This window comes from Bufo bufo, chromosome 10 (assembly GCF_905171765.1).
Source record: "Bufo bufo chromosome 10, aBufBuf1.1, whole genome shotgun sequence".
In the NCBI taxonomy this organism is placed as follows: Eukaryota; Metazoa; Chordata; class Amphibia; order Anura; family Bufonidae; genus Bufo; species Bufo bufo.
This window is the reverse complement of record NC_053398.1, coordinates 150,080,336-150,107,297: the sequence shown is the minus strand read 5'-3', so window position 1 is coordinate 150,107,297 and position 26,962 is coordinate 150,080,336. Positions and strand designations below refer to the sequence as shown.

General features: G+C 49.9%; 3 protein-coding genes across 4 annotated transcripts in view; 1 reads left to right on the top strand and 2 right to left on the bottom strand.

Annotated features, from left to right (window-relative positions):
- ZC3H18 (zinc finger CCCH-type containing 18) overlaps positions 1-8,131 on the bottom strand; it is an 85,202-nt gene extending 77,071 nt beyond the window's left edge. For both annotated transcript variants that reach the window (XM_040409044.1, XM_040409045.1), the window contains exon 1: positions 8,015-8,131. The gene's annotated coding sequence lies outside the window, so the exon portion shown is untranslated. The remainder of the gene's footprint in view (positions 1-8,014) is intronic.
- LOC120980103 (uncharacterized transmembrane protein DDB_G0289901-like) lies at positions 8,113-25,070 on the bottom strand. Its single transcript, XM_040408975.1, has 5 exons — positions 24,568-25,070; positions 9,305-10,038; positions 9,128-9,247; positions 8,969-9,055; positions 8,113-8,162 (listed from the first exon to the last, which is right to left on the bottom strand). Exons 1-5 carry the CDS (start codon positions 25,068-25,070, stop codon positions 8,113-8,115), a joined length of 1,494 nt encoding a protein of 497 aa, XP_040264909.1.
- Positions 11,584-26,962, top strand: part of LOC120980834 (thyrotropin-releasing hormone receptor-like) — a 106,839-nt gene continuing 91,460 nt past the window's right edge. Inside the window, 1 exon segment of the mRNA XM_040410156.1 lies at positions 11,584-11,681. The gene's annotated coding sequence lies outside the window, so the exon portion shown is untranslated.

Sequence of the window (26,962 nt, the reverse complement as noted above, 5' to 3'; positions counted from 1 at the left end):
CACAGGGAGAGTGACGGATGGAGTTGCCGAAGGTGGGTCTGCGCGGTCCATACGGGGCCCGGGAGCCGACATCATTGCTGGAGACAGGCGAGACCCTGTCTATGAGCTGCAGCCTCTGACGTCATCTCCGCTTTCCCAGCGTGATGACGCGCCCCCTTCCGGATCTAGCCGGGATGACAGCGGTATTCTGGGCAAGGCCCCCATGCGGCGTCCCGCTCCCGGTGGTCTGCTTCCACAACCGCCGGGAAGGAAGACCATACAGCAGTGGTGAAAATCAGGGCCCCCGATGTCAGGCACGAGATTCACGCCAACCTGCCCAGTCCAGCTTTGGCATACGCTGCGGGAGAACTGAGGAGGAGATTGGTAGAACACATGGCATGGAGAAAGCAATGTAACTCTGCAACTCCCTGAGGAGTCCCCTCTGTGCAGTGCCCCATAGGGACAGAGTGGCTGGGGGCTTCTTAAACTCCGTGGATTTCCTGCCCCTACAGAGGTCAAGGGGTCAATCTCATCCGTAGCCGTCATGGTGGATGAAATGGAAAAACATGCATGGATTCTGCACCGACTATGGGGCTATTCACAACCGCCAGTGAATAGCGTCCGTCCAAAAATAGGACATGTCCTATTTTGGGCCGTTTTCACGGCTGGACGGACCCTATTAAAATCAATGCGACAGTTTTTAACGGCTGATTGACAGGAGTGCACCCGTCTATCGGCCGTTAAAAACAGGAAGACTCTATATGGCCATTTAGGGGTTAAAAAAAACTCACCTCATCCACTTGCTCGTGGAGCGGCAGTCTCTTCTCTCTTCATTGAGCAGGACCTGCGGTCTGCGTGGTGATGTGACGTCATTGCGCTCCTTCGGCAGGTCCTGTTCTGTGAAGAGAGAAGAGACTGCTGCCGCGAGAGCACGTGGATAAGGGGAAGGCTTGTTGGGGCGGTTTCGGCTGCGGGACACTATGGGGGCATTATATAACCCATGGGGGACATTATAAAGCTGGGGGCCCTAAAAAAAAAAAAAAAAAAAGATACACTATGGGGGACATTTAAGATGGGGCCCTACATTGGCTGCATTATTAAAGCTAGGGGCGGTTAAAAAAAATGATATACACTGTGGGGGACATTTATTTAGCTGGGGGCCTACATGGGGGCATTATTAAAACTGGGGGCAGCAAAAAATAATTCCTACAGTATGGGCGACATTATTTTAGCTGGAGGCGTTCTCAGAAGGGTGGGTCAAATTCATCCATTTTTCATGTCCGTTTTTAACGGACATGAAAAACTGATGCAAAACGGACATTAAAAACGGACACACGGCCAGAAAATAGATGCACACACTGATGCCAAATGGCCATGAAAAACTGACTGTGTGTCCGTTTTTAACGGACGTTTTTTTCCACTGTCGTGTGCAGGAGGCCCAAGGCCTTCTCTGGACGCATCCATGAGGGAGAATCTGTTAATGGAGGCTTCTCCTGAAGAAGGGGCTCGAGCTCGGCAGGACTCACATTTATCTTAAAGGGGTTGTTCTCTTACAGAAACGTATACCCCATACATAGGATAGGGGGCTACAAGTCTGATCTGAGGGGGCTGGGGCCACAGCTGTCCCCCGTTTAAATGCATGTCCGCCTCTCTATTCAGCCCTATGGGCCTGCTGGAAATAACCGCGTACAAGCCCCATAGACCTGACTGGAGTGATGACGCACGTGTGTCCTCTATCTACCAGGGGGAACATGGGCCCCAGATCTCAGGACCAGCAGGGGCCCCAGCGATCAGACAGTTGTCCCATCCCGTGGATAAAGGGTAAGTTGTTGTAGCGCGATGACCCATGCGGTATGCTGAGCCTAGAGGAACAAGGATGCCCAGCAGAGATGTGCTGCGTGAGGTGGCGGCGTCACTGCTGCGGCCTGTCAGCGGGACCATCGTCCGGGGAACGGAGCGGCGGGAGCGATTGTTTTCATTACATGGGCTGGTTAAAAAATGCTGGACAATCCCTTTAAGGGATCATGCACACGACCATATGTATTTGGCAGTGTGCAAAAAAATATAAAAAAATGGATGACATCCGTGTGACGTCCATTTTTTGGGCGGATCCATTGTAACAGTGCCTGTCCGCAAAACAGACAATAGGACACGTTTTGCGTTTTTGTGGAACAGACTTCCGGACACGGATACGGAATGCACAGTCATTTTGTTGTGGCCCCATTGTAATGAATGGTTCTAATTATGGGCCACAAAAAAAAAAACTGAACTGACAAAAAATACGTCCGTGTGCATGAGCCCTAAGGGTCGGTTCACACAGGTTTTTGGAGGCGTCTTGGGGCAGGTTTTCAGTGGATCCGGCAGGACGGAGGAGAACTCGCCCTCCCTTTATATTTCCGGCTCCTCTCGAATCCATTCCTCGCTTTGGCAGAAAAACCTGCAGTAAAAACGGCCTCAAAACCTCCTCCAAAAACCCAGTGTGACCTCCCCTAAGGAGCCCGAGCCTCAGCTCGCCTGGTGGGGCGCATTCACATGAAAGGGTTTTGGTGGATATTTACATTTCAGTAAGGAACCGTTCACACCACCGCGATTCTTCCGTTATTCTGACCCTGAGGAATAACGGAGGTGTGAACTCGCCCTAAACCGCATATATAGCAACGGCTCCGGAGAGCCCAGATCTTAAAGGGGTGACCTCAGCTGACAACCCTTGTCCATGGACGCCATGGAGGGGCAGATCCTGGCTGCGACTGATCACAGGGGAAGTGGGGAGCAGGATCGGCCGGGGGTTATGGGGGAGCTGAAGGAACCGCTCCAATCTTCGGATATTAGGTCATTGTTACTTAGGCGATTCTCTTCTACACAGGTTTAGCGCAACCTTCCCGTACCGAGGGTCATGTGACGGAGCACACGGACAATCCACAGGTTGCTGCGTAAATAGCGGAATTACAGTGACCTGAGATTTAGAAAAGCATTCGCTTTATTTCCGTAAACCTAATGATCGATTGAAGACGGCATCTACATTTATGGCCGGCGATGGGACTTGATGGACGTTCATATTTTGGGGTACAGGGGTGTATTGGGGGGGGGGGGGTCCTACATCAATCATCCCGGCGTTCTCTGACAACCCCTGGTACATAATCTAATGTCTACAGGGTCTGGAAGACAACGCCCAACATCCGCTGGTGGGGGACACGGATCAAACTTGGGATTGCTTTGGGATCAGCGGCGCCTGATGCATGTTAACAGGGTGCAGGTGCGGGGGTGACGTAAGGGGTAGCCCCCCTGAACTGGGACTAAACAGGATCCCGATGAGGGGGGACACTGTGGGGGCCCTGACCCAGTGAAAGCCGGGGATACTGGGGGCCCCAACATGAAGTCAGCTTCACAGGGAGGCTCCAACAAAAGGAACCCTAAAACAGAGGCAGCTGTCCTGGGGGTATGGAGAGGACACTGCGCAGTACTGGGGGCCCCACACAGTGCGGCCATGATGACCCCAGGGGAGCCCTAAAACAGAGGCAGCTGTCCTGGGGGTATGGAGGGGACACCGCGCAGTACTGGGGGCCCCACACATTGCGGCCATGATGACCCCCAGGGAACCCTAAAACAGAGGCAGCTGTCCTGGGGGTATGGAGGGGACACACGGGCTGTACTGGGGGCCCCACATAGTGCGGCCATGATGACCCCAGGGGAGCCCTAAAACAGAGGCAGCTGTCCTGGGGGTATGGAGGGGACACCGGGCAGTACTGGGGGGCCCCACACAGTGCGGCCATGATGACCCCAAGGGGACCCTAAAACAGAGGCAGCTGTCCTGGGGGTATGGAGGGGACACCGGGCAGGACTGGGGGCCCCACATAGTGCGGCCATGATGACCCCAGGGAACCCTAAAACAGAGGCAGCTGTCCTGGGGGTATGGAGGGGACACATGGGCAGTACTGGGGGCCCCACATAGTGCGGCCATGATGACCCCAGGGAACCCTAAAACAGAGGCAGCTGTCCTGGGGGTATGGAGGGGACACCGGGCAGTACTGGGGGCCCCACATAGTGCGGCCATGATGACCCCAGGGGAGCCCTAAAACAGAGGCAGCTGTCCTGGGGGTATGGAGGGGACACCGCGCAGTACTGGGGGCCCCACATAGTGCGGCCATGATGACCCCAAAGGGTGCCCTAAAACAGAGGCAGCTGTCCTGGGGGTATGGAGGGGACACCGGGCAGTACTGGGGGCCCCACACAGTGCGGCCATGATGACCCCAAGGGGACCCTAAAACAGAGGCAGCTGTCCTGGGGGTATGGAGGGGACACCGGGCAGTACTGGGGGCCCCACACAGTGCGGCCATGATGACCCCAAAGGGAACCCTAAAACAGAGGCAGCTGTCCTGGGGGTATGGAGGGGACACCGGGCAGTACTGGGGGCCCCACACAGTGCGGCCATGATGACCCCAGGTAGCCCTAAAACAGAGGCAGCTGTCCTGGGGGTATGGAGGGGACACAGGGCAGAACTGGGGGCCCCACACAGTGCGGCCATGATGACCCCAGGGAACCCTAAAACAGAGGCAGCTGTCCTGGGGGTATGGAGGGGACACCGGGCAGTACTGGGGGCCCCACACAGTGCGGCCATGATGACCCCAAGGGGAACCCTAAAACAGAGGCAGCTGTCCTGGGGGTATGGAGGGGACACACGGGCTGTACTGGGGGCCCCACATAGTGCGGCCATGATGACCCCAGGGGAGCCCTAAAACAGAGGCAGCTGTCCTGGGGGTATGGAGGGGACACCGGGCAGTACTGGGGGCCCCACACAGTGCGGCCATGATGACCCCAAGGGGACCCTAAAACAGAGGCAGCTGTCCTGGGGGTATGGAGGGGACACCGGGCAGGACTGGGGGCCCCACATAGTGCGGCCATGATGACCCCAGGGAACCCTAAAACAGAGGCAGCTGTCCTGGGGGTATGGAGGGGACACATGGGCAGTACTGGGGGCCCCACATAGTGCGGCCATGATGACCCCAGGGAACCCTAAAACAGAGGCAGCTGTCCTGGGGGTATGGAGGGGACACCGGGCAGTACTGGGGGCCCCACATAGTGCGGCCATGATGACCCCAGGGGAGCCCTAAAACAGAGGCAGCTGTCCTGGGGGTATGGAGGGGACACCGCGCAGTACTGGGGGCCCCACATAGTGCGGCCATGATGACCCCAAAGGGTGCCCTAAAACAGAGGCAGCTGTCCTGGGGGTATGGAGGGGACACCGGGCAGTACTGGGGGCCCCACATAGTGCGGCCATGATGACCCCAAGGGGACCCTAAAACAGAGGCAGCTGTCCTGGGGGTATGGAGGGGACACCGGGCAGTACTGGGGGCCCCACACAGTGCGGCCATGATGACCCCAAAGGGAACCCTAAAACAGAGGCAGCTGTCCTGGGGGTATGGAGGGGACACCGGGCAGTACTGGGGGCCCCACACAGTGCGGCCATGATGACCCCAGGTAGCCCTAAAACAGAGGCAGCTGTCCTGGGGGTATGGAGGGGACACAGGGCAGAACTGGGGGCCCCACACAGTGCGGCCATGATGACCCCAGGGAACCCTAAAACAGAGGCAGCTGTCCTGGGGGTATGGAGGGGACACCGGGCAGTACTGGGGGCCCCACACAGTGCGGCCATGATGACCCCAAGGGGAACCCTAAAACAGAGGCAGCTGTCCTGGGGGTATGGAGGGGACACCGGGCAGTACTGGGGGCCCCACATAGTGCGGCCATGATGACCCCAGGGAGCCCTAAAACAGAGGCAGCTGTCCTGGGGGTATGGAGGGGACACCGGGCAGGACTGGGGGCCCCACATAGTGCGGCCATGATGACCCCAGGGAGCCCTAAAACAGAGGCAGCTGTCCTGGGGGTATGGAGGGGACACCGGGCAGGACTGGGGGCCCCACACAGTGCAGCCATGATGACCCCAGGGGAGCCCTAAAACAGAGGCAGCTGTCCTGGGGGTATGGAGGGGACACCGGGCAGTACTGGGGGCCCCACACAGTGCGGCCATGATGACCCCAGGGAACCATAAAACAGAGGCAGCTGTCCTGAGGGTATGGAGGGGACACCGGGCAGGACTGGGGGCCCCACACAGTGCGGCCATGATGACCCCAAGGGGACCCTAAAACAGAGGCAGCTGTCCTGAGGGTATGGAGGGGACACCGGGCAGGACTGGGGGCCCCACACAGTGCGGCCATGATGACCCCAAGGGGAACCCTAAAACAGAGGCAGCTGTCCTGGGGGTATGGAGGGGACACCGGGCAGTACTGGGGGCCCCACATAGTGCGGCCATGATGACCCCAGGGAGCCCTAAAACAGAGGCAGCTGTCCTGGGGGTATGGAGGGGACACCGGGCAGGACTGGGGGCCCCACATAGTGCGGCCATGATGACCCCAGGGAGCCCTAAAACAGAGGCAGCTGTCCTGGGGGTATGGAGGGGACACCGGGCAGGACTGGGGGCCCCACACAGTGCAGCCATGATGACCCCAGGGGAGCCCTAAAACAGAGGCAGCTGTCCTGGGGGTATGGAGGGGACACCGGGCAGTACTGGGGGCCCCACACAGTGCGGCCATGATGACCCTAAGGGGACCCTAAAACAGAGGCAGCTGTCCTGGGGGTATGGAGGGGACACCGGGCAGTACTGGGGGCCCCACACAGTGCGGCCATGATGACCCCAGGGAGCCCTAAAACAGAGGCAGCTGTCCTGGGGGTATGGAGGGGACACCGGGCAGGACTGGGGGCCCCACACAGTGCGGCCATGATGACCCCCAGGGGAGCCCTAAAACAGAGGCAGCTGTCCTGGGGGTATGGAGGGGACACCGGGCAGGACTGGGGGCCCCACACAGTGCGGCCATGATGACCCTAAGGGGACCCTAAAACAGAGGCAGCTGTCCTGAGGGTATGGAGGGGACACCGGGCAGTACTGGGGGCCCCACACAGTGCGGCCATGATGACCCCAAGGGGACCCTAAAACAGAGGCAGCTGTCCTGGGGGTATGGAGGGGACACCGGGCAGGACTGGGGGCCCCACACAGTGCGGCCATGATGACCCCAGGGAGCCCTAAAACAGAGGCAGCTGTCCTGGGGGAATGGAGGGGACACCGGGCAGTACTGGGGGCCCCACACAGTGCGGCCATGATGACCCTAAGGGGACCCTAAAACAGAGGCAGCTGTCCTGGGGGTATGGAGGGGACACCAGCAGGACTGGGGGCCCCACACAGTGCGGCCATGATGACCCTAAGGGGACCCTAAAACAGAGGCAGCTGTCCTGGGGGTATGGAGGGGACACCGGGCAGGACTGGGGGCCCCACACAGTGCGGCCATGATGACCCTAAGGGGACCCTAAAACAGAGGCAGCTGTTCTGGGGGTATGGAGGGGACACCGGGCAGGACTGGGGGCCCCACACAGTGCGGCCATGATGACCCTAAGGGGACCCTAAAACAGAGGCAGCTGTCCTGAGGGTATGGAGGGGACACCGGGCAGGACTGGGGGCCCCACACAGTGCGGCCATGATGACCCCCAGGGAGCCCTAAAACAGAGGCAGCTGTCCTGGGGGTATGGAGGGGACACCGGGCAGTACTGGGGGCCCCACACAGTGCAGCCATGATGACCCCAGGGAACCATAAAACAGAGGCAGCTGTCCTGGGGGTATGGAGGGGACACCGGGCAGGACTGGGGGCCCCACACAGTGCGGCCATGATGACCCTAAGGGGACCCTAAAACAGAGGCAGCTGTCCTGGGGGTATGGAGGGGACACCGGGCAGGACTGGGGGCCACACACAGTGCGGCCATGATGACCCCCAGGGAGCGCGCTCCGCCCCCCAACATCTGCGGTAAAGTTACCGGCTCCGTACTGACCCGCGGCCCCGACAATCAGCATCAGAGAACAGAAGTGGCCGCCATCATGTCCACCCTGCAAGAGGAAGGGGCCCCAACTAAGAGGGGCCCTCAGCTCCGCGGGACTGTGACAACGACCGGACAGGGTCCCGGGACCAGCTGGGAGCCGCTGCCCCTCACTCACCTGAGGCAGGAGGGCCGGGAGTAGACCGGGCTCCTCTCTCATCCACGGGCGACAGCGAGTGACGGGATTCCGCTCCTGCAGGCGGCTCCACAACGTCATCACCGAGCGACGCCGCCGACCGACGCCACCAACCGGCGACTTCCAGTCACTGCACTCAGGCCGAGGCGTCACATCACATCACCGCGCTGTGTCCCCAGCATGGAGGGCGCCCCGGAGCAGAGCTCCCTGCACTACTAGTCCCAGCACTCCCTGCACTACTAGTCCCAGCACTCCCTGCACTACTAGTCCCAGCACTCCCTGCACTACTAGCCCCAGCACTGCCTGCACTACAAGCCCCAGCACTGCCTGCACTACAAGCCCCAGCACTGCCTGCACTACAAGCCCCAGCACTGCCTGCACTACTAGTCCCAGCACTCCCTGCACTACTAGTCCCAGCACTCCCTGCACTACTAGTCCCAGCACTCCCTGCACTACAAGCCCCAGAACTGCCTGCACTACTAGTCCCAGCACTCCCTGCACTACTAGTCCCAGCACTCCCTGCACTACTAGTCCTGCCTGCACTACAAGCCCCAGCACTGCCTGCACTACAAGCCCCAGCACTGCCTGCACTACTAGTCCCAGCACTCCCTGCACTACTAGTCCCAGCACTCCCTGCACTACTAGCCCCAGCACTCCCTGCACTACTAGGCCCAGCACTGCCTGCACTACAAGCCCCAGCACTCCCTGCACTACAAGCCCCAGCACTGCCTGCACTACTAGTCCCAGCACTCCCTGCACTACTAGTCCCGCAACTACTAGCCCCAGCACTCCCTGCACTACTAGTCCCAGCACTCCCTGAACTACTAGTCCCAGCACTACTAGCCCCAGCACTGCCTGCACTACAAGCCCCAGCACTGCCTGCACTACAAGCCCCAGCACTGCCTGCACTACAAGCCCCAGCACTGCCTGCACTACAAGCCCCAGCACTGCCTGCACTACTAGTTCCAGCACTCCCTGCACTACTAGTCCCAGCACTCCCTGCACTACTAGTCCCAGCACTCCCTGCACTACAAGCCCCAGAACTGCCTGCACTACTAGTCCCAGCACTCCCTGCACTACTAGTCCCAGCACTGCCTGGACTACTAGTCCCAGCACTCCCTGCACTACTAGTCCCAGCACTCCCTGCACTACTAGTCCCAGCACTCCCTGCACTACTAGCCCCAGCACTCCCTGCACTACTAGGCCCAGCACTGCCTGCACTACAAGCCCCAGCACTCCCTGCGCTACAAGCCCCAGCACTGCCTGCACTACTAGTCCCAGCACTCCCTGCACTACTAGTCCCAGCACTCCCTGCACTACTAGTCCCGCAACTACTAGCCCCAGCACTCCCTGCACTACTAGGCCCAGCACTCCCTGCACTACTAGCCCCAGCACTCCCTGCACTACTAGTCCCAGCACTCCATGTACTACTATCCCCAGCACTCCCTGCACTACTAGTCCCAGCACTCCATGTACTACTAGTCCCAGCACTCCCTGCACTACTAGTCCCAGCACTCCCTGCACTACTAGTCCCAGCACTCCCTGCACTACTAGGCCCAGCACTCCCTGCACTACTAGCCCCAGCACTCCCTGCACTACTAGCCCCAGCACTCCCTGCACTACTAGTCCCAGCACTCCCTGCACTACTGGCCCCAGCACTGCCTGCACTACTAGCCCCAGCACTCCCTGCACTACTAGGCCCAGCACTCCCTGCACTACTAGCCCCAGCACTGCCTGCACTACTAGCCCCAGCACTCCCTGCACTACTAGCCCCAGCACTCCCTGCACTACTGGCCCCAGCACTGCCTGCACTACTAGCCCCAGCACTCCCTGCACTACTAGTCCCAGCACTCCCTGCACTACTAGTCCCAGCACTCCCTGCACTACTAGTCCCAGCACTCCCTGCACTACTAGCCCCAGCACTCCCTGCACTACTAGCCCCAGCACTCCCTGCACTACTAGTCCCAGCACTGCCTGCACTACTAGCCCCAGCACTGCCTGCACTACTAGCCCCAGCACTGCCTGCACTACTAGTCCCAGCACTGCCTGCACTACTAGCCCCAGCACTCCCTGCACTACTAGCCCCAGCACTCCCTGCACTACTGGCCCCAGCACTGCCTGCACTACTAGCCCCAGCACTCCCTGCACTACTAGCCCCAGCACTCCCTGCACTACTAGTCCCAGCACTCCCTGCACTACTAGCCCCAGCACTCCCTGCACTACTAGCCCCAGCACTCCCTGCACTACTAGTCCCAGCACTCCCTGCACTACTAGTCCCAGCACTGCCTGCACTACTAGTCCCAGCACTGCCTGCACTACTAGCCCCAGCACTCCCTGCACTACTAGTCCCAGCACTGCCTGCACTACTAGTCCCAGCACTGCCTGCACTACTAGTCCCAGCACTGCCTGCACTACTAGTCCCAGCACTCCCTGCACTACTAGTCCCAGAACTACTAGACCCAGCACTCCCTGCACTACTAGCCCCAGCACTCCCTGCACTACTAGTCCCAGCACTCCCTATAATACTAGTCCCAGCACTACTAGTCCCAGCACTCCCTGCACTACTAGTCCCAGCACTCCCTATAATACTAGCCCCAGCACTCCCTGCACTACTAGTCCCAGCACTCCCTGCACTACTAGTCCCAGCACTCCCTGCACTACTAGCCCCAGCACTCCCTGCACTACTAGTCCCAGCACTGCCTGCACTACTAGTCCCAGCACTGCCTGCACTACTAGTCCCAGCACTGCCTGCACTACTAGTCCCAGCACTCCCTGCACTACTAGTCCCAGAACTACTAGCCCCAGCACTCCCTGCACTACTAGCCCCAGCACTCCCTGCACTACTAGTCCCAGCACTCCCTATAATACTAGTCCCAGCACTACTAGTCCCAGCACTCCCTGCACTACTAGTCCCAGCACTCCCTATAATACTAGCCCCAGCACTCCCTGCACTACTAGTCCCAGCACTCCCTGCACTACTAGTCCCAGCACTCCCTGCACTACTAGTCCCCCCCGTGGTCGTGCTGCGAACACAGTCCGTGGGGCAGCGGATCGCGGACCCTTTCACTTGAATGGGTCCGCGACCTGGCCGTTCCGCAAAAAGTTAGGACATGTTCTATCTTTTTGCAGAACGGAAGTACGGGACGAAACCCCACGGAAGCACTCCGTAGTCCTTCTGTAGGGTTCCGTTCTGCACCATTCCGCATCTCCGGATTTGCAGACCCATTCAAGTGAAATGCGGTCCGCAATACGGCACTGGGAAGCCCACGTTCGTGTGCAGGGGCCTTAATAGCACATAAAGTGACCCATGTCAGATTTGCAAAATTAGACGTGGACACGAAGGTGAAAATGGCTTGATCTTGAAAGGGTTAATCTTAAATTATAAGCAGGAATTGCCCCTCTTCCAGGCGCTATACTTACCTGTAAAAACTGCGCAGCCAATAACCGTAACGGAGCGGGGTTTCAGATACGGTTTTAATGGCGCCTCTGCTGCTGTGTGTGAATAATCCTGTACGACCTGGAGACATCTTCTAATCTTGTGTATTCCCCAGAAAAGAAAGTCGGGAAGTGGGAGCATGTAAAATAAATCTCCAGGAAGAGCGAGTGGCGTCCGGCATTGCGGCTCCGATAAGTAACACCATGGAGAGAGGTAGTCACCTTTAGTTGACCAATCATGTTGCTGTTTTCAGTTTTTTATATGCCTCTAAAAAATGAGAGCTGAAATCTGATTGGTTGCTATGGCCTTGTGTTTCCCTTTGCACTGGGTCTGATAATATCCCTAGCAACCAATCACAGCAAGGCTTTCATCCTACTAGAGCAGGTGGAGAGATGAAAGCTGCGCTCTGATTGGTCGCGATGGGCCAGCTCTTCATTTCATATATGAGGCCGCCTGTGAGATCTTCTATGGAGGATACGGCAGGAGACGAGCGGCGCCTCCTGTGCCTGCAGCGAGCTGTGCGCCCCCCCCTTCCTCCCCCGTGTTCATGTGCAGGTCTGACGGTAAACATGTCTCTCCTCGGGGAATCGCTTTAATTAGGGCAGGTCGCTTACTCTTTCCTCCTGTGTAATTACCGCTTCCTCCTGCCAATTATTCATCTCCTTGATGACAATGAGGCCCGGGCTGCTCGCTCCCCGGGGCGTCTCAGCGATCCTCCGCAGATCAGGCCGGTCAGCTGCGCTTTCTGTACAATCCGTCAACGACCTACAAGAAGCCAAATATGGAGTCCGTCCAATAAACCGGCGACGCCTGACTGAGCGCCATTTAGGTAGTATCGGGAGCTGCACGACGGACGCCTCCAGTAATCTGATGGCGGATTGTGACGCGGATCTCTGCCTCGTTGAAAGTGGTCAAATCTGAATGTGAATTGGTAATGGCGCAGCGTGTCCGTTTTCATGTATGGAAAATCTGGATGAGATTTATTAAACCTGCCCGGTAGTGAGATCCGTGGATTTTATCCGCCATTTCCAAATTGACCCTTAGACTCCATCCACACGACCATGCGGATCGGATGCGGACACTTTCATTTCAATAGGGCCGCAAAAAATGCAGACGGCACACCACGTGTTCTCCGCATCCGAAGGTCCATTTCGCGACTCGGGAAAGAAAGATGGAACGATAGGCATTGTTACAGTGAGACCCAAAAAAACGGCTGCAACACAGACGTCATCCGTATTTTATGTTCCTACAGACTAAATTTCATCCAGATTTCCGTACGTATTCTGTGCCGAAATCCACGTGAAAACTGCAGCAAATCCGTGTCCAATTGTTTCCAGTAGGAATCCACGTGCCGTTGCCGCCACACCTTGCTGCAGCCCTTTGCCTCTATTCACACAGCGCGGTCATACGGATAGCGTCAGCGTATTGCGGTCTCTGCTGAAAAATTCAGCATGGCTGCATTATGTGAACACGCCTTAATACATCCCTGCGTGAACTGCGGCTTTCAGCAAGAGACGCGGGGGCCTCGTGAGTGCGCCGTCAGGCGGCATTTATAGAAATGTCTCAGCAGAATCAACAAAGTCACATTTTTAATTTCAGGGGAAAACCTTAAGTAAATGCAGCCGCTCGTTCCAGGCAGTTAGCGGTGAGCGGTAAGTACCGTCATCATGGTTTTCTCCGCAGTCGGGCCCCTGCTCTGAAGAACCCCTCGTGCGTTCACCCTCTTGATGTCTTTTTTATGATTTAATCTCTGTCCTTTCCACAAAGCATTCACTCCAAGAGAGAAATGTGTGTGGTCTCCACAGCAGCGCTCACCTCCACACCCGGCCAACCCACACATCCCCGCTCCACGTGTGACTCACCGCTCTTCATCGCGTATCCCTCCAGAAGCCGAAATAATGCAGGGGACCAGAAGTCACCTCCACACTGATGGCCTCATACCGCGACTCACCAGAAACTACCGCCGAGCTGAGCAGGCGATGTCCAGACCCTGTGACCCCCATTACCTAATACCCAGTACTATGGCGGGTATATTCTTCTACATAGGAGGCAGTATTATAGTAGTTATATTCTTGTACATAGGAGCAGTATTATAGTAGTTATATTCTTGTACATAGGAGGCAGTATTATAGTAGTTATATTCTTGTACATAGGAGCAGTATTATAGTAGTTATATTCTTGTACATAGGAGCAGTATTATAGTAGTTATATTCTTGTACATAGGAGGCAGTATTATAGTAGTTATATTCTTGTACATAGGAGGCAGTATTATAGTAGTTATATTCTTGTACATAGGAGCAGTATTATAGTAGTTATATTCTTGTACATAGGATGCAGTATTATAGTAGTTATATTCCTGTACATAGGAGCAGTATTATAGTAGTTATATTCTTGTACATAGGAGCAGTATTATAGTAGTTATATCCTTGTACATAGGAGCAGTATTATAGTAGTTATTTTCTTGTACATAGGAGCAGTATTATAGTAGTTATATTCCTGTACATAGGAGGCAGTATTATAGTAGTTATATTCCTGTGCATAGGAGCAGTATTATAGTAGTTATATTCCTGTACATAGGAGGCAGTATTATAGTAGTTATATTCCTGTACATAGGAGCAGTATTATAGTAGTTATATTCCTGTGCATAGGAGCAGTATTATAGTAGTTATATTCTTGTACATAGGAGGCAGTATTATAGTAGTTATATTCTTCTACATAGGAGCAGTATTATAGTAGTTATATTCTTGTACATAGGAGCAGTATTATAGTAGTTATATTCTTGTACACAGGAGGCAGTATTATAGTAGTTATATTCTTGTACATAGGAGCAGTATTATAGTAGTTATATTCTTGTACATAGGAGGCAGTATTATAGTAGTTATATTCTTGTACATAGGAGCAGTATTATAGTAGTTATATTCCTGTACATAGGAGCAGTATTATAGTAGTTATATTCTTGTACATAGAAGGCAGTATTATAGTAGTTAAATTCTTGTACATAGGAGGCGGTATTATAGTAGTTATATTCTTGTACATAGGAGCAGTATTATAGTAGTTATATTCTTGTACATAGGAGTAGTATTATAGTAGTTATATTCTTGTACATAGGAGCAGTATTATAGTAGTTATATTCTTGTACATAGGAGCAGTATTATAGTAGTTATATTCTTGTACATAGGAGCAGTTTTATAGTAGTTATATTCTTGTACATAGGAGCAGTATTATAGTAGTTATATTCTTGTACATAGGAGCAGTATTATAGTAGTTATATACTTGTACATAGGAGGCAGTATTATAGTAGTTATAGTCTTGTACATAGGAGCAGTATTATAGTAGTTATATTCCTGTACATAGGAGCAGTATTATAGTAGTTATATTCTTGTACATAGGAGCAGTATTATAGTAGTTATATTCTTGTACATAGGAGCAGTATTATAGTAGTTATATTCTTGTACATAGGAGCAGTTTTATAGTAGTTATAGTCTTGTACATTGGAGCAGTATTATAGTAGTTATATTCCTGTACATAGGAGCAGTATTATAGTAGTTATATTCTTGTACATAGGAGCAGTATTATAGTAGTTATATTCTTGTACATAGGAGCAGTATTATAGTAGTTATATTATTGTACATAGGAGCAGTATTATAGTAGTTATATTCTTGTACATAGGAGCAGTATTATAGTAGTTATATTCTTGTACATAGGAGCAGTATTATAGTAGTAATATTCTTTTACATAGGAGGCAGTATTATAGTAGTTATATTCTTGTACATAGGAGGCAGTATTATAGTAGTTATATTCTTGTACATAGGAGCAGTATTATAGTAGTTATATTCTTATACATAGGAGTAGTATTATAGTAGTTATATTCCTGTATATAGGAGCAGTATTATAGTAGTTATATTCTTGTACATAGGAGCAGTATTATAGTAGTTATATTCTTGTACATAGGAGGCAGTATTATAGTAGTTATATTCTTGTACATAGGAGCAGTATTATAGTAGTTATATTCTTGTACATAGGAGCAGTATTATAGTAGTTATATTCTTGTACATAGGAGGCAGTATTATAGTAGTTATATTCTTGTACATAGGAGGCAGTATTATAGTATTTATATTCCTGTACATAGGAGGCAGTATTATAGTAGTTATATTCTTGTACATAGGAGCAGTATTATAGTAGTTATATTCTTGTACATAGGAGCAGTATTATAGTAGTTATATTCTTGTACATAGGAGCAGTATTATAGTAGTTATATTCTTGTACATAGGAGCAGTATTATAGTAGTTATATTCTTGTACATAGGAGCAGTATTATAGTAGTTATATTCTTGTACATAGGAGCAGTATTATAGTAGTTATATTCTTGTACATAGGAGCAGTATTATAGTAGTTATATTCTTGTACATAGGAGCAGTATTATAGTAGTTATATTCTTGTACATAGGGGCAGTATTATAGTAGTTATATTCTTGTACATAGGAGCAGTATTATAGTAGTTATATTCTTGTACATAGGAGGCAGTATTATAGTAGTAATATTCTTGCACATAGGAGGCAGTATTATAGTAGTTATATTCTTGTACATAGGAGCAGTATTATAGTAGTTATATTCTTGTACATAGGAGCAGTATTATAGTAGTTATATTCTCGTACATAGGAGCAGTATTATAGTAGTTATATTCTTGTACATAGGAGCAGTATTATAGTAGTTATAGTCTTGTACATTGGAGCAGTATTATAGTAGTTATATTCTTGTACATAGGAGCAGTATTATAGTAGTTATATTCTTGTACATAGGAGCAGTATTATAGTAGTTATATTCTTGTACATAGGAGCAGTATTATAGTAGTTATATTCTTATACATAGGAGGCAGTATTATAGTAGTTATATTCTTGTACATAGGAGCAGTTTTATAGTAGTTATAGTCTTGTACATTGGAGCAGTATTATAGTAGTTATATTCTTGTACATAGGAGCAGTATTATAGTAGTTATATTCTTGTACATAGGAGCAGTATTATAGTAGTTATATTCTTGTACATAGGAGCAGTATTATAGTAGTTATATTCTTGTACATAGGAGCAGTATTATAGTAGTTATATTCTTGTACATAGGAGCAGTATTATAGTAGTTATATTCTTGTACATAGGAGCAGTATTATAGTAGTTATATTCTTGTACATAGGAGCAGTATTATAGTAGTAATATTCTTTTACATAGGAGGCAGTATTATAGTAGTTATATTCTTGTACATAGGAGGCAGTATTATAGTAGTTATATTCTTGTACATAGGAGCAGTATTATAGTAGTTATATTCCTGTACATAGGAGCAGTATTATAGTAGTTATATTCTTGTACATAGGAGCAGTATTATAGTAGTTATATTCTTGTACATAGGAGGCAGTATTATAGTAGTTATATTCTTGTACATAGGAGGCAGTATTATAGTAGTTATATTCCTGTACATAGGAGCAGTATTATAGTAGTTATATTCTTGTACATAGGAGGCAGTATTATAGTAGTAATATTCTTGCACATAGGAACAGTATTATAGTAGTTATATTCTTGTACATAGGAGCAGTATTATAGTAGTTATATTCTTGTACATAGGAGGCAGTATTATAGTAGTTATATTCTTGTACATAGGAGGCAGTATTATAGTAGTTATATTCTTGTACATACGAGGCAGTATTATAGTAGTTATATTCTTGTACATAGGAGGCAGTATTATAGTAGTTATATTCTTGTACATAGGAGGCAGTATTATAGCAGTCATATTCTTGTACATAGGAGCAGTATTATAGCAGTTATATTCTTGTACATAGGAGCAGTATTATAGTAGTTATATTCCTGTACATAGGAGCAGTATTATAGTAGTTATATTCTTGTACATAGGAGCAGTATTATAGTAGTTAGATTCTTGTACATAGGAGCAGTATTATAGTAGTTATATTCTTGTACATAGGAGCAGTATTATAGTAGTTATATTCTTGTACATAGGAGCAGTATTATAGTAGTTATATTCTTGTACATAGGAGCAGTATTATAGTAGTTATATTCTTGTACATAGGAGGCAGTATTATAGTAGTAATATTCTTGCACATAGGAGGCAGTATTATAGTAGTTATATTCTTGTACATAGGAGCAGTATTATAGTAGTTATATTCTCGTACATAGGAGCAGTATTATAGTAGTTATATTCTCGTACATAGGAGCAGTATTATAGTAGTTATATTCTTGTACATAGGAGCAGTATTATAGTAGTTATATTCCTGTACATAGGAGCAGTATTATAGTAGTTATATTCTTGTACATAGGAGCAGTATTATAGTAGTTATATTCTTGTACATAGGAGCAGTATTATAGTAGTTATATTCCTGTACATAGGAGCAGTATTATAGTAGTTATATTCTTGTACATAGGAGCAGTATTATAGTAGTTATATTCTTGTACATAGGAGCAGTATTATAGTAGGTATATTCTCGTACATAGGAGCAGTATTATAGTAGTTATATTCTTGTACATAGGAGCAGTATTATAGTAGGTATATTCTCGTACATAGGAGGCAGTATTATAGTAGTTATATTCCTGTACATAGGAGCAGTATTATAGTAGTTATATTCTTGTACATAGGAGCAGTATTATAGTAGTTATATTCTTGTACATAGGAGCAGTATTATAGTAGTTATATTCTTGTACATAGGAGCAGTATTATAGTAGTTATATTCTTGTATATAGGAGGCAGTATTATAGTAGTTATATTCTTGTACATAGGAGGCAGTATTATAGTAGTTATATTCTTGTACATAGGAGCAGTATTATAGTAGTTATATTCTTATACATAGGAGTAGTATTATAGTAGTTATATTCTTGTACATAGGAGCAGTATTATAGTAGTTATATTCTTGTACATAGGAGGCAGTATTATAGTAGTTATATTCTTGTACATAGGAGGCAGTATTATAGTATTTATATTCCTGTACATAGGAGGCAGTATTATAGTAGTTATATTCTTGTACATAGGAGCAGTATTATAGTAGTTATATTCTTGTACATAGGAGCAGTATTATAGTAGTTATATTCTTGTACATAGGAGCAGTATTATAGTAGTTATATTCTTGTACATAGGAGCAGTATTATAGTAGTTATATTCTTGTACATAGGAGGCAGTATTATAGTAGTTATATTCTTGTACATACGAGGCAGTATTATAGCAGTTATATTCTTGTACATAGGAGCAGTATTATAGTAGTTATATTCTTGTACATAGGAGCAGTATTATAGTAGTTATATTCCTGTACATAGGAGCAGTATTATAGTAGTAATATTCTTGTACATAGGAGCAGTATTATAGTAGTTATATTCTTGTACATAGGAGCAGTATTATAGTAGTTATATTCTTGTACATAGGAGCAGTATTATAGTAGTTATATTCTTGTACATAGGAGCAGTATTATAGTAGTTATATTCCTGTACATAGGAGCAGTATTATAGTAGTTATATTCCTGTACATAGGAGCAGTATTATAGCAGTTATATTCTTGTACATAGGAGGCAGTATTATAGTAGTTATATTCTTGTACATAGGAGCGGTATTATAGTAGTTATATTCCTGTACATAGGAGCAGTATTATAGTAGTTATATTCTTGTACATAGGAGGCAGTATTATAGTAGTTATATTCTTGTACATAGGAGCAGTATTATAGTAGTTATATTCTTGTACATAGGAGCAGTATTATAGTAGATATATTCTCGTACATAGGAGCAGTATTATAGTAGTTATATTATTGTACATAGGAGCAGTATTATAGTAGTTATATTATTGTACATAGGAGCAGTATTATAGTAGATATATTCTCGTACATAGGAGCAGTATTATAGTAGTTATATTCCTGTACATAGGAGCAGTATTATAGTAGTTATATTCTTGTACATAGGAGCAGTATTATAGTAGTTATATTCTTGTACATAGGAGCAGTATTATAGTAGATATATTCTCGTACATAGGAGCAGTATTATAGTAGTTATATTCCTGTACATAGGAGCAGTATTATAGTAGTTATATTCTTGTACATAGGAGGCAGTATTATAGTAGTTATATTCTTGTACATAGGAGCAGTATTATAGTAGTTATATTCTTGTACATAGGAGCAGTATTATAGTAGTTATATTATTGTACATAGGAGCAGTATTATAGTAGATATATTCTTGTACATAGGAGCAGTATTATAGTAGATATATTCTCGTACATAGGAGCAGTATTATAGTAGATATATTCTCGTACATAGGAGCAGTATTATAGTAGTTATATTCTTGTACATAGGAGCAGTATTATAGTAGTTATATGTACATAGGAGTAGTATTATAGTAGCTATATTCTTGTACATAGGAGCAGTATTATAGTAGTTATATTCTTGTACATAGGAGCAGTATTATAGTAGTTATATTCTTGTACATAGGAGCAGTATTATAGTAGTTATATTCCTGTACATAGGAGCAGTATTATAGTAGTTATATTCTTGTATATAGGAGCAGTATTATAGTAGTTATATTCTTGTACATAGGAGGCAGTATTATAGTAGTTATATTCTTGTACATAGGAGGCAGTATTATAGTAGTTATATTCTTGTACATAGGAGCAGTATTATAGTAGTTATATTCTTGTACATAGGAGCAGTATTATAGTAGTTAGATTCTTGTACATAGGAGCAGTATTATAGTAGTTATATTCTCGTACATAGGAGCAGTATTATAGTAGTTATATTCTCGTACATAGGAGCAGTATTATATATTTAAGATGTTCAGTTCAGCTTGGTTGCTGTCTGGCTCCTGTTACTTGTATTATGATGGAAGTCAAAACGGAAACCTTTAAAAAGCATTCCGTTTTGCTTTCCGTCATAATACAAGTCTATGGGCAGCATAACGGATCCGTCCTGTTTTTTTACTTCCATCTTCTGGATTCCCTTATGACCATGTTATAACGGAAAGCCATAACAGAGTCCATAACGCTGATGTGAACCCGCCCTTACCTGTATATAGATTTTTGGGTGAAGGTGCAGGCCATGGTTTGCACAGCAGAGGGCAGGCTTTGCACACGTGTGGTGTGAGAGAAGCTCGTGCCTTCTTTTGCAGTTAGCGGATGATTTCATATTCATGGGTATGCTCGCTGCTTAGGGCGCCTTCATATGCTGCAAATTTTGTGGCAGAAAATTCTGCGACTGAAAATGAGTTCCATTTATTTGAATAGGGCAGCGAGTCCATGGAACCGATTTTCTGCCGCGTGTGAAGGCGTCCTTACCGCGGCCGTTGGGGCAGAGCTTTCATGGTAATTTTACCTTTGCAAGAGGTTTGATCCTCTTTGACATCTTTACTGATTATCTGCGGGATTTACCTTACGGCGGTGATGACACTGGATAAACAATGTTATGGAGGTCACGCAGTCGGGTAATCAGATTAGCCAAGTATTTTGTGTTGATGGAGGACGCCGGACATCTGCTGCCCTTCTGCAAGGTCTGAGACGTGTAGATCTCTGTGTGTCAGTGCAATTCCTGATATACACTATGATTATCCAGCCCCTATAATGCCCCCCATTACCTCGCTGCCCGTCACCCACGTCACCTCTGATGGTGGCACTGCCGCCGCTGCATCTCCTGGTCGCGCAGATGAAAACACGATGTAGTGGCGGCCGTGCCGGGGAGCGAGGTAAGCACAGTCTCTGTGGGCATTCTAGGTCTTGGATAACCCTTTTAAAGGGATCTGTTACACCGGGCACGCTGCCTTGTAGGACTAGCTGAGCTGAATGTAATGACGCCTTTCACTTAGGTATCCGCTGCTCCATTCTGATGGAAAAGTACTTTTAATCCATATGCAGTTCAGAAGTTAAGTGCACTGAGGGCGTGGCCAAGGCACTCTGTGCACCCTTGCTCCTCTCCCCTTCCTGATTGACAGGGCCAGGCAAAAAGACTATGCAGGAACCTGGCCCTGTCAATCAGGAAGGAGAGAGGAGCAAGGGTGCACAGAGTGCCTTGGCCACGCCCTCAGTGCACTTAACTGCTCATTTGCATATGGATGAAGCAACTGATCGCCAAGTGAAAGGTATCATCCTATTCTGCGGACTCAGCCCTGCAATATCCCGGTGACAGCGAGATGCCACTGCCCCGCTCCGTTACACGAGCTCTCCTCCAGCACTTGGATTTGGCGATTGTTTTTTAAGCATTTGTCTAATATCCATGCTGCAGGTACAGAAGACATCCAGTCTAGACAATCCTCTGTGAGCTGAAGAGCCTGAGCTCCAGACTGACACATTGTAACAAACCATCAGCGGGAGGGAGAGATTTCTCCTGCTGACGGGTTTAGGTCACAGAGCATTGTCTAGACTAGATACAGTTGTAACAAACCCTCAGCAGTGAGAGCTATGAGGTCTTTACAGGAATTCCAGCCTCTTGGCAAGAATATTTCCATTCACTGACAACAAGCAGAAAACTTGGAAACAGTGAGAGATCATCACACCAGGGGGGATTTATCCTTCCATGGGCACCAGAATTCTTGCAGATTTTCCCACATCTTGTGTTTCTGCACAATTTTTACCGTTCTGTGATTTTACCCGACTGCGCACTTCTGATAAGTGGGCGTGGTCGTCTGTGTGGGCGTGGTCGTCTATGTTAATTAGGTGAGCGCTTTATCAGCTGCAACTTTATTACAAGTCTGAAAAAAGGCCCAAATCTTCCTCCTGCTCAGGGGCGTCGCATCTCTAGACAACAGCGTTATGTGTAAACATGCGCCAAATTTGTCAAACAGCGGGCGACATTTCATAAATTTGAAGCAAATCATTACAGCCCCCCCCATAGTCTATAAGAAAGTCATTGGAATGATTGAAGGAGTCTTCTTCCGGATCGGCCCCTGCGCATCCCCCCATTCAGCTCCATCCGCTCTGCAGTGGGCGGAGGAGGTTACTGCAGCGCCGCATGGGAACCAGCTCCGTCTTCTGCGCAGTGAGAGGAGCTGTTCTGGCGCCAGAGCTATCCTCAGCGGGGTGTCGGACCCCCTCCGATCTAATAGACGTCCCAGGCCAGCCCTTTAAGTACCCTTTATCTTTAGGCTTCTTTCACATGACCATTTTATTTTTTCCGGTTTACAGGCCGTTTTTTGCGTTCCGTATACAGAACCATTCATTTCAATGGTTTTGCAAAAAAAAAAAACGGAATGTACTCCGTATGCATTCCATTTCCGTTTTTTCCGTTCTGTTGAAAGATAGAACATGTCCTATTATTGCCCGCAAATCACGTTCCATGGCTCCATTCAAGTCAATGGGTCCGCAAAAAAACGGAACACATACGGAAATGCATCCGTATGTCTTCCGTATCAGTTCCGTTTTTGAGGAACCATCTATTGAAAATGTTATGCCCAGCCCAATTTTTTCTATGTTATTACTGTATACTGTATATGCCATACGGAAAAACGGAACCGAAACGGAAACAAGAAAACGGAACAAAGGATCTGTGAAAAATGGACCGCAAAACACTGAAAAAGCCAAACGGTCGTGTGAAAGAGGCCTTAGGCTGCGCACACAGAACTTCCGCTTTTGGAGAATCCCAGTGTGTGTGTGTGTCAGCCTTAACTCTTTGGGCGCCGCTCCGCTGCAGACGTGCACCATATGGTCATGTAGATGATTTCCTGCCACAACAAAGGCTCCATTAAAGGGACGTTTTTTACTTTGCTTCTTCAAAGGCTCTCAGCCTCCCACTTGTGCTCGCCACCCATCTCCATCAGCCGGGGATTTGATTGCACGCTTTACCCTAAAAAGCCACATTGCTGTTGCTAAGAGACAGAGCGGTAACAAGTGTATGAATGGCGCGGCGAATTCTCCACGTACCAGATATTAAAGAGACAGTGAGTCTGCAGACCACCTCCTTCTGGGTGAGCAGTCTGCTATTCTCTGTTATCAGCAAGCATTTCTATACAAATCTGATATGTCTGTTAGCGCAGTGCCCAGCAGAGGGCGACCAAGAGCACAGGAGAAAGGCTGCACTACTGAGGCAGGATGGCAGGAAACCTCCTAATGAAATACCGCAGCTTAGCAAACCCTATTCCCTAAAATGCCGTTACCATGTGACCGAGAGGCGATTCCTGCGCCCATGGTGGTAAGATTACTAGTGAGTGAGGATGCCCTTTACAGCTGTGCCATGCTGCTAACGGGGAATATCACCGCTAATCAGATCGCGCGGCGCCTCAATGTGACAATTACAGAGCCCGGCAATTAACATTTCCATCTGAAATCACTTGTCTCCTCAGAGCCGCAGACGATGGTGCGTCCCCGAGGGGCGGGGGACGGAAAATGACGTCTTTAACTATCCTAGAGAGAGCTGAAATATTATTCCATATGTGCAGAATGGCGCTCGTTACATCTTACAGGTGCACCATTATGTGATCAACATCTTAAAGATCTCTGCATTTTGTCAGTGAATGGGAACTTTCTTGCAGGTGCAGACTTTACCACAATGCAAATCAAACAAAAACTTAGGGCCCCATAGATCAGGGGGGCCCCTGCTGGCCACAAGAGGGCAAAAAACTGACTGAACCAGGGGTGGGCATACCGCCTGTGCAACCAATTCAGCTAGACAGGGGCCCAGTAAGGAGGGCCCTTCCCAGATGTAGAGCCCTAGAAGAGTTCCCGGACTGCACTGCCAAGCTGAGAGTGGGGCTTAGAGGAGCAGCAGCGATGCGATGGAGGTCCCTTAGTGGCACATTTTAAAGGTAAATGTCAGCAGGATAAACCCAGCACACAGTGAAAGGGTTGATCCTGCTGGTTAAAATGATACCCGTTTTGTGAAAATCGACTGCAGTGTTCCCAAGAAATTGTATTCTTCATGAAAATTAGGGCTTCATTGCACCAAGAGGTGTGGCCAGGCCCCGCCCCTCGGTGCACTGAAGCCCTCATTTGCATAACAAATAAAAGGTGGTGTGGCCGCCCACGCCTCCCACCTCCTGTGCTGTGGCCGCCCCCACCTTCCGTCGTGTGGCCGCCCACACCTCCCGTGGTGTGGCCGACCCCACCGCCTGTGGTGTGGCCACCCCCGCCTCCCGTGGTGTGGCCTCCCCCGCCTTCCGTGGTGTGGCCGCCCCGCCTCCTGTGGTGTGGCCACCCCCACCTCCCGTGGTGTGGCCTCCCCCGCCTTCCGTGGTGTGGCCGCCCACGCCTCCCGTGCTGTGGCCGCCTCCACCTCCCGTGTTGTGGCCGCCCCCACCTTCCGTGGTGTGGCCGCCCACGCCTCCCGAGTTGTGGCCGCCCCGCCTTCCGTGGTGGCTGCCTCCCGTGGTGTGTCCGCCTCCCGTGGTGTGGCCTCCCCCGCCGCCAGTGGTGTGGCCGCCCACGCCTTCCGTGGTGTGGCCACCCCCGCCTCCCCTGGTGTGGCCGACCCGCCTTCCGTGGTATGGCTGCCCACGCCTCCCAAGTTGTGGCCGCCCCCGCCTTTCGTGGTGGCCGCCTCCCGTGGTGTGGCTGCCCCCACTTCCCACCTCCCGTGGTGTGGCAGCCCCCGCTTCCTGCCTCCCGTGGTGTGGCCGCCTCCCGTGATGTGGCCGCCCCCGCCTCCTGTGGTGGTCATGAGCACACATTTGTTGTTTTTTGTTATATTTAACTGCATTTTTAATCATTTCTTCTAATTCTTGATTAGATCATAAAGCTCTGAGAAAACGGAGTAGCCTCTCCTGTGGGCAGTGTGTGGCAGCCATATTGGGCAGTACTGTAGGAGTGGACGTCCCTCAGCCTCTCCTGTGGGCAGTGTGTGGCAGCCATATTGGGCAGTACTGTAGGAGTGGACGTCCCTCAGCCTCTCCTGTGGGCAGTGTGTGGCAGCCATATTGGGCAGTACTGTAGGAGTGGACGTCCCTCAGCCTCTCCTGTGGGCAGTGTGTGGCAGCCATATTGGGCAGTACTGTAGGAGTGGATGTCGCCCAGCCTCTCCTGTGGGCAGTGTGTGGCAGCCATATTGGGCAGTACTGTAGGAGTGGACGTCGCCCAGCCTCTCCTGTGGGCAGTGTGTGGCAGCCATATTGGGCAGTACTGTAGGAGTGGACGTCGCCCAGCCTCTCCTGTGGGCAGTGTGTGGCAGCCATATTGGGCAGTACTGTAGGAGTGGACGTCGCCCAGCCTCTCCTGTGGGCAGTGTGTGGCAGCCATATTGGGCAGTACTGTAGGAGTGGACGTCGCCCAGCCTCTCCTGTGGGCAGTGTGTGGCAGCCATATTGGGCAGTACTGTAGGAGTGGACATCCCTCAGCCTCTCCTGTGGGCAGTGTCTGGCAGCCATATTGGGCAGTACTGTAGGAGTGGACGTCCCTCAGCCTCTCCTGTGGGCAGTGTGTGGCAGCCATATTGAGCAGTACTGTAGGAGTGGACGTCGCCCAGCCTCCTGTGGGCAGTGTGTGGCAGCCATATTGGGCAGTACTGTAGGAGTGGACGTCGCCCAGCCTCTCCTGTGGGCAGTGTGTGGCAGCCATATTGGGCAGTACTGTAGGAGTGGACGTCGCCCAGCCTCCTGTGGGCGGTGTGTGGCAGCCATATTGGGCAGTACTGTAGGAGTGGACGTCGCCCAGCCTCTCCTGTGGGCAGTGTGTGGCAGCCATATTGGGCAGTACTGTAGGAGTGGACGTCGCCCAGCCTCTCCTGTGGGCAGTGTGTGGCAGCCATATTGAGCAGTACTGTAGGAGTGGACGTCGCCCAGCCTCTCCTGTGGGCAGTGTGTGGCAGCCATATTGGGCAGTACTGTAGGAGTGGACGTCGCCCAGCCTCCTGTGGGCAGTGTGTGGCAGCCATATTGGGCAGTACTGTAGGAGTGGACGTCGCCCAGCCTCTCCTGTGGGCAGTGTGTGGCAGCCATATTGGGCAGTACTGTAGGAGTGGACGTCGCCCAGCCTCCTGTGGGCAGTGTGTGGCAGCCATATTGGGCAGTACTGTAGGAGTGGACGTCGCCCAGCCTCTCCTGTGGGCAGTGTGTGGCAGCCATATTGGGCAGTACTGTAGGAGTGGACGTCCCTCAGCCTCTCCTGTGGGCAGTGTGTGGCAGCCATATTGGGCAGTACTGTAGGAGTGGACGTCGCCCAGCCTCTCCTGTGGGCAGTGTGTGGCAGCCATATTGGGCAGTACTGTAGGAGTGGACGTCGCCCAGCCTCCTGTGGGCAGTGTGTGGCAGCCATATTGGGCAGTACTGTAGGAGTGGACGTCGCCCAGCCTCTCCTGTGGGCAGTGTGTGGCAGCCATATTGAGCAGTACTGTAGGAGTGGACGTCGCCCAGCCTCTCCTGTGGGCAGTGTGTGGCAGCCATATTGGGCAGTACTGTAGGAGTGGACGTCGCCCAGCCTCTCCTGTGGGCAGTGTGTGGCAGCCATATTGGGCAGTACTGTAGGAGTGGACGTCCCTCAGCCTCTCCTGTGGGCAGTGTGTGGCAGCCATATTGGGCAGTACTGTAGGAGTGGACGTCGCCCAGCCTCTCCTGTGGG

Excerpts from the sequence above, each read along its gene's own strand:
- LOC120980103 (XM_040408975.1), bottom strand. The coding sequence starts at position 25,070 with ATGACCACCACAGGAGGCGGGGGCGGCCACATCACGGGAGGCGGCCAC. Across the intron at positions 9,248-9,304 it reads TGCAGGGAGTGCTGGGACTA|GCAGTGCTGGGCCTAGTAGT; the intron begins GTAGTGCAGGCA and ends CTTGTAGTGCAG. Across the intron at positions 8,163-8,968 it reads TGCAGGCAGTGCTGGGGCTT|TGACTGGAAGTCGCCGGTTG; the intron begins GTAGTGCAGGCA and ends GCCTGAGTGCAG.